At 40.9% G+C, this 15001-nt stretch overlaps 1 protein-coding gene across 7 annotated transcripts in view; it reads left to right on the top strand.

Moving 5' to 3' along the window:
- The window catches only part of LOC102526703 (cytosolic beta-glucosidase), a 161123-nt gene that overhangs the window by 32011 nt on the left and 114111 nt on the right, over window positions 1-15001 (top strand). For all 7 annotated transcript variants that reach the window (XM_072945727.1, XM_072945717.1, XM_072945736.1 and 4 more), the window contains exons 2-3: window positions 1909-2136; window positions 13848-14644. In XM_072945727.1, coding sequence (XP_072801828.1) covers window positions 1909-2136; window positions 13848-14644 — 1025 coding nt within the window. The remainder of the gene's footprint in view (window positions 1-1908; window positions 2137-13847; window positions 14645-15001) is intronic.

Here is a 15001-nt window from a genome sequence, read left to right as displayed (position 1 = left end):
GTCCTCTTATGCATCACAGACTTCTTGGATTCTCACGTGGCAGCGGGAGCTAGGGAATGCTAGGGGTTCTCCCTTTAGGAGCCCTAATTTCATTCTTGAGGGCTCCACTTTCATGGCTTAAGCACCTCTCCAGAGCCCCATTTCCTAAGACCATCACAATGGGCATTAGGATTTCAACATCTGAATTTAGGGGGACACATTCAGACCAGAGCAGAGGGTTATCTATGCTCTGATTCATTCATTGAATTTTTAAATTTTATTTTATTTTTTCTATTTAATCCAAATCCTTTGCCAGCCTAGGAAGTTTTCTGACAATGAGCAGAGAGTATAAAGAGCCAGACATTAAGTCAATGTAAAATCACATTGCAGCTGGACATGCACATTTGCATGGTTTTAAATTTTTCGTAGAAGGCTATCTAAACATAATTCTCTCATATGGACGCCACATCACAGGGCCCACCACACAGATTCTGGGCAAGCTTCAATTCTCGCAATCCAGTGCCCTACTTGGTGGAACCTCTCCCTAACCCGTCTCATAAACAACACAAAGGTTGTCACGTGATGCGTTCACGCTAACTGCTGATTAGCGTTTTCTCTGTGGATGTGCCTCAAATTAAAGATCTGTTCTATTGGTGACAGGACATGGGTTGTTTCTAGGACTTTGCTATTACCAAAAACTCTCCTTCAGTCATCTCATTTACTCTCTTTGTGAGAATACATGAGCGTTTCTCCAGGGTATGCCCTTAGAAATGGAATTAGGGAGTCATGAGATTTTTAAAATTAATCCTTTATACCATAAAATGGATTCTAACTACCATTTTAAATAACATTTCTATGTGAACAGATATTTCAAATCTTGTAATTTTTACTGTCTGTCCCTTTAACGGGTGACCCTCTCTCTTCCCTCTTGGGCTTGTTCTGATCCTAGCTCTTTTTTCTTCTGTTTCTTCCCTACCTCCCAGAAATTCACCTTGATGATTCAACATTTCCTTTATTTTTCAGTCTAGAAGTCACTTCTCTGAGACTTCTGACTCCAGCCCACATCTGGATAAACACTCCTCCCTAGCTTTCTTGCAAGGGTCCTTATGTCAGCTGTTTTATAATTGCATGTAGCCAAGTTGTCCAAGGACAAATAGCACGGCAGAGTGCACCCTCGTATCCCCTGTGCTTAGCATCCAGTCTGACACATACATAGCATTTGTTTGTTTGGCTTTGACGGGGAGGTAATTAGGTTTGTATTTATTTATTTATTTTTTTTTTAATGGAGGGACTGGGGATTGAACCCAGGACCACGTGCATGCTAGGCACACATTCTACCGCTGAGCTCTACCCTCCCCCCGCATTTATTGAATTAAAGGAGATATGAATGAATGAATGTAGGGTATCAGAATCATCTTAACAATGGCAGAAACTAGTGCCCTCCCCACGGTAACTGACTGGATCATCACGGGCTCCATTGTCAGATGACAGGCGGATAGGGTTCAGGTGTTGGGGGCCAAAGATAAGGTCCCAAGACTTTGCTTCCTACCCAACAAGGACGAGGCGTGTCAGTTATGGCTGGGAAAATGTGCATGAGGAGGAGATGTTTTCAACTCAGACATTCATAAGCGGAGTCCTGCCTCTGTCTACCAGCTGAGAGATCTTCAGATAATGAACCACGAAAGCCTGCTATGCAGCGGCCTCATGCAGTAATTTTTCATTTGCCACCAGTCAGCTTCAGGGATCAAGGACAGCTGTTATTTTATGCATATATGCCGCTCAGGCATGTTATTTTAAAGGCATATTTTAAAGTTATAAATATGGTACATTGAGTTAATGAGGGATGTTCTTTTGGTGGCAAATATTTGCATTCCACATATGCCTCTTGATGTCAAGAGTGTAACCGTTTCATTTTCTTCTTTTTCTCAGGAGGCTGGGATGCAGATGGAAAAGGCCCTAGTGTCTGGGACACATTCACCCATCAGGGAAGAGACAGAGTTTTCAAGAACCAGACTGGCGATGTAGCTTGTGGCAGCTACACTCTGTGGGAGGAAGATTTGAAATGTATCAAACAGCTTGGATTGACTCATTACCGCTTCTCTCTTTCCTGGTCACGCCTGTTACCTGATGGGACGACAGGTTTCATCAACCAGAAAGGCAAGTGTTTCTTAAAAATAGAAGGTTGCAGCTTTAATTCAAGGTTATTGCTGCAGTCTGGCATAATTAATCCAGGATGCTATTCTGCAGTGTAGCTTTGAAATGGCAAGTTTTTAGAGTGATTATAGGATACATTTTTTGAAATGGGCTTGCATTAGCTGTCTCAGTACTGTTCTGATTTTCCTCATCTGGGGCTCTTTGTTGGGAGGCGTGGAAATAGGGAGGGGGTTGGAGTAAGATGTTATATGAGTGTTAACCTGAAGGTGAATTTCCAAATGTTGTGTATAAACTGTTTGCAGTTGTGTTAGGCTGTGATGCGTCATGAAAAGCCCTGCAGAATTTGAGAAGATTCTGAGCTGAACTGGAGCTGAGTTAGTGGAGCTAATTAACTAGCACAGAGGTTAGTACCAAAGCCCCGGGAGTCTGTTTACTTGGGAGTAAATGCCAGCAATTTCATTTACTATCTGTGTGAGCATCTCTTGGGCACTGCTTGGTGCCTCAGTTTCCCCGTGAGTAGAAAGGTATACTGTAATAGTCCGGACTTCAGAGTGTTGCTGGAAGGTTAAATGAACAATCTTTCAAAGTGCTTTACACAGAAGCCTGTATATTGTAAAAGCATTCAATCAGTGTTAGCTATTATTCATATTATGACTTGTAATTAAAAAGACCACCGCCTTATTTGAAAGCCTATTATTTATGAGGCATTTTACATACATTTTTTTCTAATCTCCACAAATAAACGAGGAAGGTATCATTATCATATTTTACAGAGGTGCATGTTCAGATCCAGAGATTTTATAAATTTGTATTTTTTGATGGATCTGGAATGTAATCCTAAGGTTGGTTAGCTCCTTCCACACAACAGGGTTGACAAAGTGTCACCCGAGGGCCAAACTTGGCCTGATCCTATTTTTGTAAACAAAGTTTTACTGCAGTGTGATCGTGCCCATTTCTTACAGGTGGTCTCGGGTCTCTGGTCTTTCCCACTACCACAGTAGAATTGAAGACAGCCTGCAAAGCCTGGTCCTTTGTAGGGAAAGTTTTGTGACTCCTGCATGACAACGTAACGACTTCTTAATAAAGAACTTTTATTGCTCCTTTGTTCTGGAAAAGAGTTTACATTACTCCTAGGGTTGGGACTAGGGGTGAGGCAAGGGGGTACCTAATGTACAAAATTCAAGAGGCCTGTACTCTCAGCATCTCACAGCTGCAGGCTGGGCACTTGCAGGGCCCTGTGTGAAAGCACCGGCCTGTCTCACCTCCCTTCCAACTCAGAGGGCCCGCAGAGATACTCAGGGGTTCTTTTTGAGTCAGTTATCTCATTGTCTGCAGAGCAGGGCAACCTGTGACGCGGCTCCTGGGTGGACTTGTGCCCTTGCAGTGTAATCTCTATACTGTGAAAGGGAACCACAGCTCATGGACTCCCCTGTAGCACGCGGCCTTAGCATGGCCTCCCCCAGATAAGGACAAGATCAGCAGGCCCATTACTTGATTCTTAAGACTTTAGCCTCTGCAACTAACTGCTGTTGGTTAAAGGTCTACTTTCTTGGTATCGCTGGCCAGGTTTTTGTTTTTGTTTTTGTTTTTGACTTTGAACAGTGAGTAATTTGTTGTTCAGTTTAAAAATTAACTCATAATTTCCTACCATCCTAACCCATCATCTATACCCTCTCTTTTCTCTAGCATCATTATAACCCTCAGAGTCTAAAAACTAAGGGTAATTTTTGAATCTGCTGTTTTCTTTGCTTCTTATGTCTAATTGGTTGCCAGATATGATCCATTCTCTGTATACCTCTTTAAAAATTTTTTTCTGGAGGGGGGAGGAGGCAATTAGGTTTATTTCCTTGCTTATCTATTTTAATGGAGGTACTGGGGATTGAGCCCAGGACCTCCACATACTAAACATATGATCTACCACTGAGCTACACCTACCCCCTTCCTTATGTCTCCTTCACTTCTCCCCTCCTGGCTGTCTTTCTGTCCCTGCCCTGGTTCAGGTGCTTGTCATTCTCATCAAGGGCTTTTTGATATACCTTGATAGGCCTACTTACTTTCATTCTCTTTCTTTGTCCTTTAATCCTTTGTACAAAATGCCACCACAGCAATTTTCCGAATGCTTGGCCCAAGTCATGCTGGCCTGCATTGTCTTCTGCTAAAACAAAGCAAGATAAACATGTCTTTAGTTATCTAACTCCTTCATATATCATTCCAGATTTTATTTGACTTTGTCTTAACTCACCTCCGAAGCATTACAGGCTGAAATTAATTCCGCCGTGCATGTGGTCCATGCAGTTTCTCCACACAATGCCCTAAGCACATAGCCCACTTCTTATTAAACATACTATGCAGTTGTCCACCTTTGTAGAAATTTTCTTAAGCTCTTCCTTCTGCCTGTAATGCACCCCCAACCGTTTTTTTTTAAACTCTCAACTATACCCGATGAATGTTTAGTCTCCTGTTAAAGTTTAGCACAGATGTTTCCTCCTCTTTAGAGTCCTTCCCTATTCCAAGACAAAAAGAAATCTTTTTTTTTAAATTCCCATAGCACTTTGAAAAACTCTTAGGTACTTCTTACATTTTTCACTCTTAGCATTATTACATCCCCTATTAGATTGTGACGACTTTGAGTTTAATTCAACTCAACAAACACATATTAAGTGTCTACTATGTGTCAGGGACTGTGCTGTGTACTAAAAACACAGTTGTAAGGCAGTCCCTGAAATTGTTTACAGAGTAATGGGCAGATAATTCTGCCGTGTTCATCCCTGTGATCTAGTACAGTGTCTTGCAGGAGGAATTCGGTAAATACTTACTAATTTACTTGCATCAGGTCAATAACAACCATGAAAATCACCTAAGGGTAGCAATGGTTGTCTTTTACTGAGCACGTAGTATGTGCAGCTCACTGTGCCAAGTACCACACCTGCTTTTGCTGATTTAATGCTCCTAACAGCCCTGTGAGCAAGGGTCTTCTCTACACAGAGAGAATCATGGTCCTCTGGGGAATAAGGCCGGGGATAAATTTGCCAAGATGACACATTTAGTTAGAGCTGAGTTCACCCTGGGTCTGCCTGCTGTCAACAGTGTAGGTTCTTGTCTAGACAATTTACAACCTCCTCAAACCACTCGTACCACTTGTGCCACAGTTTCCCTGATGGTAACATGAAGGGGGTGCACTGTGTTCCTAAAACTCTTTCCAGTGTTCTAGCCTTTGATTCTAGGAGTTGGAACTTTTCCCTGAGCTTCCACGTGGATACTAAACAACAACAACAACAAAAATTAAAGAAAAAATAAACCGACCTACCAACTTGTAATATAGGTACATAATCCCTTATCTGAAATTCTAAAACCATAAGTTTCTGAATATTGAATCCTTTTTAGTAAGTTTATTTCTGAAACAAACTTGGCAGCAAAAGCTGACCTGGGTTGATGTTAAACAACCTGGGTTGTTATCATCTCAGTTTATTCTGCTTGGTGAGAATATTTATATATTTTACTGCAGGAATATTAAGGGATACTGACCCAGACCTACCAGGGGTGTTAAACTTAATAGTATTTACTTTGTGTTTCTTTTCTAACCCCCCAATTCTGAAAACTTGACTGCCAAGATTTGCAAATAAAGGATTACGGACCTGTACAATATGTCAGCATACCCAATTATTTAAAACCAACCTAAGATACACAGAAGTTCATGGAGAACACGTATTTTTTTAAATTTTTTATTGAAGTATATAGTTGATGTGCAATGCTGTGTTAGTTTCTGGTGTATAGCATAGTGATTGAGTTATACACATACATATATTCTTTTTAATATTCTTTTTCATTGTAGATTATTACAAGATACTGAATATTTTTCCTGTGCTATTCAATAGGACCTTATTGTTTACCTATTTTTATATATAGCAGCTAGTGTCTGCAAATCCCGAATTCAGAATTTATGCCTACCACCTTTCCCCTTTGATAACCATAAGTTTGTTTTCTATGTCTGTGAGTCTGTTTCTGTTTTGTAAATAAGTTCATATTTACACATATGAACGATATCACAGGATATTTGTCTTTCTCTGGTTTATTTTACTTAGTATGGTAATCTGTAGGTCCATCTATGTTGCTGCAAATGGCTAATTTCATTCTTTTTAATGGCTGAGTAGTATTCTATTTATATAACATACACACACACACACACACACACACACCCCCCAGTCTATATCTAATTATCTGTTGATGGACATTTCGGTTGCTTCCATGTCTTGACCACTGTAAATAGTGCTGCTAAGAACTTTGGGATCCGTGTATCTTTCAAATAAGTGTTTCCTCTGGGTATATGCCCAGGAGTGGGATTGCTGGATCATATGGTAAGTTTATTTTTAGTGTTTAAAGATATCTCCATACTATATTCCATAATGGCTGCACCAAATTACATTCCCACCAACAGTGTAGGAGGGTGCCCTTTCTATATATTCCATAATGGCTGCACCAAATTACATTCCCACCAACAGTGTAGGAGGGTGCCCTTTCTGCACACTCTCATGGAGCACACTGTAGATCAGCAATCCAAGAGCAGGGCAGCAGAAAAACTAGAGGGTTGTCGTGGTGGCGGGGCTGGAGTCACTGGGGCCACCTGGACAACGTCGGGGGATCACTTGTGCAATTCTTGTGTAGGGGTCACGTGATCCCAGCACCGAGCTTTTTATGTTTGGCACCAACTTTTGTAAAGCCATATCTGATTAGTATTACAGACTTTTCCACGAACAAGAGGGCACTGGAGGTGATTCCAGTAGGCAGAATTTCAATAAGTGGTTGCTCACTCTTGTGCAGTGATCTGTTGAAGCAATTGGAACTGTTTTAACTCAGAAAGGCCATCATTTATTTTTTTTTCTGTTTAAACATTTCCTCAAAGAGCATGTAAAGAATTAGAGAGCCCTTGTCACTATCCTTTCCAAGGAACCCTTGATTTTTGGTTTGACTCCTTATTTTAACGCTTGATGGGAGGATACTTGGAAACCTGTAACTGAAACCCTGTGCTCCCGAATTGGAAGAGTATTTTACAAAATGGAATTGTTATGCACCCTTTCTCTTTCAAATGTCACGTTTTCGTGGTTTAACAAGAAGAGATTGGGCTGGCAACTGAAATCACATACTTCTGTCTTTCTCAGCTGTTCAAGTGCATTTTTGTATCTGCCACAAATGTAAGTTTCAGGGGAACAGAAGACCCAAGTATTGGAAACAAAGAGAAAAAGGAACGTTTGTGCAGAATTTCTTTTTCACTTCAAGATTTAAAATATGAGCACACTTAGCAGGAATGGCAGTTCAGTAAACAACTAAAGAAGCATTTATTAATCTCCTGCTCCATGTGAGGCGGTGTGGTGGGCTGAATAATGGCCTCTCAAAGATGTCCACGTCCTAATTCTTAGAAACTGTGAATAGACAATCTTACGTGGTAAAAGAGACTTTACAGATGTGATCAAGTTAAGGATCTCTGGATGGGGAGATTATCCTGGATCATCTGGAGGGTACCAGAGTAATCACCCAGATCCTTAAAAAAGGGAGGCAAGAGGATAAGAGTCAGGGAGAGAATATAGGACTGAAGCAGAGGTGAGAGGAGACGAGATGTTTCAGGACTGGCTTTGAAGGTGGAGGAAGGGACTGTGAACCTCGAGAAGCTGGAAAAGGCAAGGGAATGGGTTCTCCCTGGGAGCCTCCAGAAGGAACGCAGCCCTGCTGACATCTTGATTTTAGCTCAGTGAGAACCATTGTGGACACCTGATGCCCAGAACTGCAAAATAATAACTCGGTGTTGGTTCAGGCCACTAAGTTTGTGGTAATTTGTCACAGCAGTGATAGAAAACAAACCCAGGCAGAGAAAGTGGTGGTGTGGGTCCACAAGGGCGTGGACATAGAGTTATCTTATGTTTGCCACATGGTAGGCACTTGGTCAAAATTAATCCTATGTTAAGACATTTACAGTTTGACTAGGAGAATTTCAGTGTAGTTATTTTCTGCGGTGAGACATCACCTTTGCAAATTTCTGCTGCAGCTTCTTTTAAGGGAATCTCCCCATTTCTTTGTTCTACATTATCCTGCTCCGCTCTTGGCCACAGCTGACTAGACATGGGAAAAATTTAGCTTCCTGTGACATATAATTAGTGTAACTTCATTAAAAAGCTAATCCTGCCCAATTGCCTTCCTCTCTCAGGGGTGTTTGGAATTGAGGGGCTGGAGGCTGAGTTCTTTGGTGACCGGCACTAGGTCTATGTGGTAACATTGTCGGATGGACTGGCCATTTTGAAACTGAGGCAAATTGGATGCATGAAGGTTCTTTGAGCAGGAGAGGAGTGGAGTAGATGTGTTGAGAGAAGCTGGAATGGGAGACACCAGTCTTTCCTGAGAGGCAAAGATTTTCTCAGCCCCCAGCTTCAAATCCCTTGAGTTCCTGTTGCAATTATTTTCTGCCACTGGTTACCTGGTGTCTCTCTGTCATTTCAGATAGTGCCCACTGCCTCCCGTGCTGCTCAGCCTCTTGTCTCTAATGCTGTCTTTATATTTGAGTTAACCTGAGTGGGCATCTTTTCCCTATTTCCAATAGACCAAAAACTTAAAAATGTTTTCTATTTTCAAAGATCAAATAAGAAGAAAAGAGCTTCATTAAAATAAAGAAGGTGATAGTAACTATGAAAGAAAGCTCTGGAAATTTTAATACTTAAAACAATCCTGCCCTAAATATCCAGATGCAGAACAGGGTCCAAATGACCTCTTAGGGCTTCAAGATCCCTAGATTAGTAACAGATACTCATGTTAAAATACATATTTATGCATAGAATTAGTTACCCTGAATTGTCTGATAAAGCTGAAGAATCCTGTTTGTTCTCATTTGATATGCACAACTCTTGTGCGGTGGCACTATTAATATTCCTCTTTTACAGACGAGGAGACGTGGGTGTTGAGAGACCATGTGATTTGTCCATGGTTCCTTGACTGAATTTTCTGACTTCGGAGCTCTGCTCTTAAAAAATGGGAAAGTTTCATTACAGCACCAAATACATTGTACGGACCAGAAGTAAAGTGCTCAGTTCTGGGATGATAAATATTAACTATGCAATGCTCTGTTGCTTTGCCATGTTGATGAGGGAGAAAAAGTTTTACTTAACATTTTTTTTAATCTTCAGTTCGACTGGATCATCATGTTGTTTGAATTCCATTGATTGCTATCATCAATGCTCATGCCATATCTAATTATGCTTATGAATCATTAATTCCTCCAGAAATTAAACAAGAAACCCTCTGATATTATGAATCAGCTCCAAAGTAGGTGATTGTTAAGGCCAGTAAAACAGTCAGCATGTTTCTGGTTCTGAAATGTTCGTAAGTGTGAAAAGGGGAATGTTGTAGTGGGAACAGTTCCATCTTTGTAGTGAGACAGACTGGCTGTAAACGTTGGTGGTGTCATCGGACAACATTCTCACTTTAGGCCCATTACTTCCTTTCTGGATCTCAGTTTTTTCATATGCTTGTTGAGAATAAAAATGCCCACCTCTTGGGCTTAGTGCTTGGATTAAACAAATTGTGTGACATCATGTACATATAGTATGAGAGCAATAAATGCAAGCTGTTGTTTTTATATTCAAAGCCAATAGAAGGAGTTGGCTATGAAAACCTTACACATACCAATCCCAAGATGATCCTGTACTGGTGATCTCTGGATATTCCACTTTATAAAGGAGGAAATGTGGGCTTACAGAGGCCCAGGGTTGGGGTGGTGGAATGCCCTTTTATTGAGAGAGAAAAGAAAAGCTTTATAAACTTTACTGAGTGCATTAGTTTTCCATTGTTGCTGCAACAAATTAGGACATGCTTGCTTGCTTAAAACAACACACATTATTACCTTAAAGTTAGGTGGGTCAGCAGTCTGAGGTAAGTCTCTCCAGGATAAAACCACAGGACTTACAGGGCTGCATTTCTTTTTCAAAGGTCTAAAGGAGAGTCTGTCTCTTGGCTCATTCAGGTTGTTGACAGAATTCAGTTTCTGGGGTTGTAGGCCTGACGTCTCCATTTCTTGGATGACTGTCAGCTAAGAACCATTTTCGGCTTCTGGAGGCCACCTGCTTTCCTTGGCTTGTGGCTCCCTTCTTCCATCTTCAAAGCCAGCAATAGTAGGTTGTCCCTTTTATGCTACCATCTCCTGTGTCTCTTTTGTTGTTGCATCTTTTCAACCCACTCTTCTGCCATCCCATTTCACTTCTGAGGACTCATGTGGCTAGATTGGGCCCACCTGAGTAATCTAGAGAAATCTTTGCATCTCAAGATCCTTTACCTGAAGCACATCTGCAAAGTCCCTTTTGCTGTGTAAACTCATGTTCTTCCATGGCTCATGGATTAACCACATGGAGATCTTGGTCGTGGGGTGGGAGTACTTAGTATGTCCACCCAGGGAGTAACAGCATACAGATGGGTCTTCCAAATATGGACTTGCTTGGAATGATTTCTATTTTGTTCCAGTTGCACAATAAGTGAACTGTTGTTAAAGTCACCCACTCTTCCAGACAGACAGACAGGCAGCACAGGACCTTGCATAATTTGGCTTCTGCTTACCTTGCTTACCACTCACTATTTTTATTCCTCTTCTGATGAGCTATACCCTCTCTTTAGAGTCAACTTGTAGTTCCCAGAAAGAGCCACTCTCTTCTAAGAGAATGCGTATGCAAACAAACAATAGTCAGGCCACACACGACAGTGAAAGTCTGATCCAAAGGGAAGCCCGGGAAGCCAGACCACAAGCTCTGCAGCAGCTGGTCCAGAATAATCAGAACGTGGCCAGAAACGGCCAGCTTCTCTGTTTTTCTGCTCCTCTGCCTCCTGCTTTGAACTCAGGAACAACCAGAAAAAGCCAAGCATGCTCCCCAAACCACCAACTGCCTAGGATGCCCTGGTTCTAGTGAGCCCAACTCCGGCCTCCCTGTGCCAACAACAAGGTCAGAAGGTATCTGAGTCCTCCCCCTATTTTTTTATTATGAAGCTTTCCTTCTTCCCTGGCAGCCTTTGAGTATCTGCCAAATGCTAGCGATGATGGCCGGCTCCTTGCTACAGCAAATGCAGACTAAACAGACCATTCGCCTCTGGGTGGCCTTTATTTCCATTCCTCCTTTGGTCTTTGGCACATTTGTTTCCCCTTTTTCTCTTGCTGGATCACTCCTCCTTGCCTCACTTTCTATTCTTCTGTTTGAGTATCAGCTTGGATGTCACACTTGTGACAACAATGACTATAATAATTATTATTAGAATGATCACTAACTATGCCAAGAACTGTTCTAAGCCCGTTCGATTTATCAACTCCTTAAACTCTCACAACAATTATTGAAATAGGTTTCTGTTATTGTGCACAGTTTACAGGCAGGGAGAGATAATTCAGAGAGATGAAGTAACTTGCCCGAGGTCACTGAGCTAGTAGGGAAGGGGCTGGGATGGAACTTTGGCAGCCTGTTACCATAGTTCACTTTTGAAATTATTATGCTCCACTGCATTCAGAATAGGTTTTCAATTGCCCTCAGTTTGGCATGGGGACTTCTCATCATATATTTCAATAGCATTCTGTACTTTATCTTTACTAATAGTACTGTATTATAACAGTCTATGAGTTTATATGTAGTCCCTACTAAAATTTATGGTTCTTTTTAGGACAAAGACAGTGTTTATCTTATGTTTATAAGTCTGGCATATAGTAGCTTCTCTATAAATGTGTATTTGAGGACTGAATACTTTAGTGAATGAATGAAACACATGCAAAAGTCTGAATTATTACATTTAAAATGGGAGGATACTAAGTTTTAAAAAAAAGAGATTAACAGACCTTACTCATTTGCAAACTTTGAGTGCAACACAATTCTACGTATGCATTTATAATTACTTTTCAGGAAACAACCTGTCAAAACAAAACAGCTTCTCCTTGGCTTAAGTTTTCTATACTCTTAGACATAAAATCATACGAAGTACTAATGTCAGCCCCTCCTCAGAATGTCTCTTCCAAGTTCAGAGTCATTTTTAGGTTGGACCCAACATCTTCTTTTCTTCTTCTTCTTTTTTTTTTCTACATTTGTATATATGTTTTTTTTTTTCAGATTCTTTCCCATTATATGTTATTACAATAAACTGAATATAGTTCCCTGTGCTATACAGCAGGTCCTTGTTTATCTATTTTATATATAGTAGTGTGTATCTGTTAATCCCAAATCCCTAATTTATCCCTCCCCACCCTTTCCCCTTTGGTAACCATAGTTTGTTTTTTATGTCCCAACCCAACATCTTGGCATTGGTTTCTAAGGCAGAACATTGCCAACTTAGTAACATTCTTCTGAACCCTGCCACATCCTAAAAACTCTGTCTCAAATGCAGTGCTGAGAGAGCCAGCTGAGAGCCAGGGGTACTGTATTTTCCCATGGACTGTGTCAGAATTTAGACCAAACTCCCCAACTCAGTATTCCTTAATGTGCCAAGCCCCTAAGCTCCCTGCCCTTGTAACCCACATTGTGGGACCAATGCTCAGCTCTCGTTCACACTCAGTGGGTCTCCTTTCCTAGAGACTGATGGGTCCAGAGAAGCTCGAAGGCAGTCACTGGGTTCAGTGTCTTTATATTTAATACCATTGAGATCTATTCATTTATTCAACCAATATTTATTGAGTATCTACTAAATTTCTGGTATTGTTTCAGAATTTGGAGGATCCAGAAGTAAATTAGGCAGACAAAGCCCCAGTTGTCATGGGGCTTGTATTCTAGTAGGGTTGAGAGACAAGCCAAACATGCAAACAAGCAGATGACATAATTTCAAGAAGTGTGCCGATGACACGAGGTTGTGTTGTAGTGACTTGCCCAAATGACTCCCTTTCAGAACAAACATCTTCCACAATTGTGTCATCCCCTCCCATCCCCCTCTCTGACCAGCCAGGCTTCCTTGGACGTCTCTGTGTTTCCCACTAACCTTTAATTGATTATAGGCAGGAAGTAATAAATCTTATTTGCTTTTAAGTTGAGAATTATGTTTTATTTGGGGCATTACTGAGGATTGTAAGTGAGGAAGGCAGCCTGTTACGTAGCTTCTAGGGACGGTTCCCAATAGGTAAGGAAAAGAGTCAGGATATATAGGAGTTTTTGCTGAAAAAAACCATGTAGTCAAACATCGAAAGTTTATTGCTAATAACCAAAAAAACCCCACCAAAACCCCCCCAGACATCTCTGTTTCTGGACTCTCTATTTTTCTTCTGTTGATCAATTAATCTCTTCCTTTACCAGTACTACACAGTCTTGATTATTATAACTTTATAATAAGTCTTGAAGTCAGGTAGTGTCAGTCCTCCAACTTTGTTCTTCTCCTTCAATATTGTTTGCTGTTCTGGGTCATTTGCCTTTCTATGTAAACTTTAGAATCACTTTGTCAATTTTGTGTTACAGATTTACAGAGAAATGGAGTGGAAAGTAAAGAGAGTTCCCACATACTCCTTCATTCCCCCACCTACATTTTCTCCTATCATATCTTGCATTTCTTACAACTGATAGGCCAATATTGATCTGTTATTAGTAACTAAAGTACTTATTTTACATTAGAGTTGAGTAAATCTTATTTTGATGGAAGTTATTTAGGAAATTATGATTCCTGATCCTTATGTATTATCAATATACTAAAAATAACTTTTCTTCTCATACTTTCTTTTGTTTTATTCCTAGGAATTGACTATTACAACAAGATCATTGATGATTTGTTAACAAATGGGGTTACACCCATCGTGACCCTCTACCACTTTGATTTGCCTCAGACCTTAGAAGACCAAGGAGGTTGGTTGTCAGAGGCCATCATTGACTCCTTCGACAAATACGCCTGGTTTTGCTTCAGTACATTTGGGGATCGAGTCAAGCACTGGATCACCATAAACGAGCCAAATATGTTGGCCCTGGTGGCGTATGAACTGGGTGCATTTCCTCCTGGTGTCCCTCAGGTTGGAACTAAAGTTTATCAGGCAGCTCATAATTTGATTAAAGCTCATGCCAGATCCTGGCACAGCTATGATTCCTTATTCCGAAAAGAGCAGAAGGGAATGGTGTCTTTATCAATTTTTGCTGGCTGGGTGGAACCAGCAGATCCGAACTCAGTGTCTGACCAGGAAGCTACTAAGAGAGCCATTGCTTTCCAATTGGATTTCTTTGCTAAACCCATATTTATTGATGGCGATTATCCTGAAGTTGTCAAGTCCCAGGTTGCCCTCATGAGTAAAAAGCAAGGCTATCCATCATCAAGGCTTCCAGAACTTACAGAAGAAGAGAAGAAAATGATCAGAGGCACTGCTGATTTCTTTGCTGTGCAATATTATACGACTCGCTTAGTTAAGTACCAGGAGAACAAGAAAGGAGAACTGGGTTTACTCCAGGATGCAGAGGTCGAGGTATTTCCAGACTCGTCTTGGATAAATTTGGACTGGGTCTACGTGGTGCCATGGGGAATACGTAAACTGCTGAAATACATTAAGGTAAATGCACAATGTGTTTGCATCCACGTGCCCCCAAACATGGGAAGACAGGCAATATGTCTGTGTGTGTAAGAACCTGAAAAAAAGAATGACTTAGGCAACAGCATATACACTTGTTGACCTGGGAAGAGAAGACTATATTTAAGTTGATGAGGAGGAATTAGCTGATAAAGGGCTTCAAAATCATGATTGAAGTTAAGAGGCACTGTTAAATTCAGTTGTGGCTACAGTAGTGGCTTGGACATATTTTTTCAGGTTAGGGTTACAACTGTGATTACTAAAAGGCAAAATGGCTGGATCCTTTTCGAGACTTTTTCACTCTGGATGGCATTAAGGTAGCTGTCATTAAAATTTTTT

This window comes from Vicugna pacos, chromosome 2 (genome assembly GCF_048564905.1).
Source record: "Vicugna pacos chromosome 2, VicPac4, whole genome shotgun sequence".
In the NCBI taxonomy this organism is placed as follows: domain Eukaryota; kingdom Metazoa; phylum Chordata; class Mammalia; order Artiodactyla; family Camelidae; genus Vicugna; species Vicugna pacos.
Note: the sequence above shows the minus strand (reverse complement) of the source record. Positions and strands in the feature narration are given on the sequence as shown.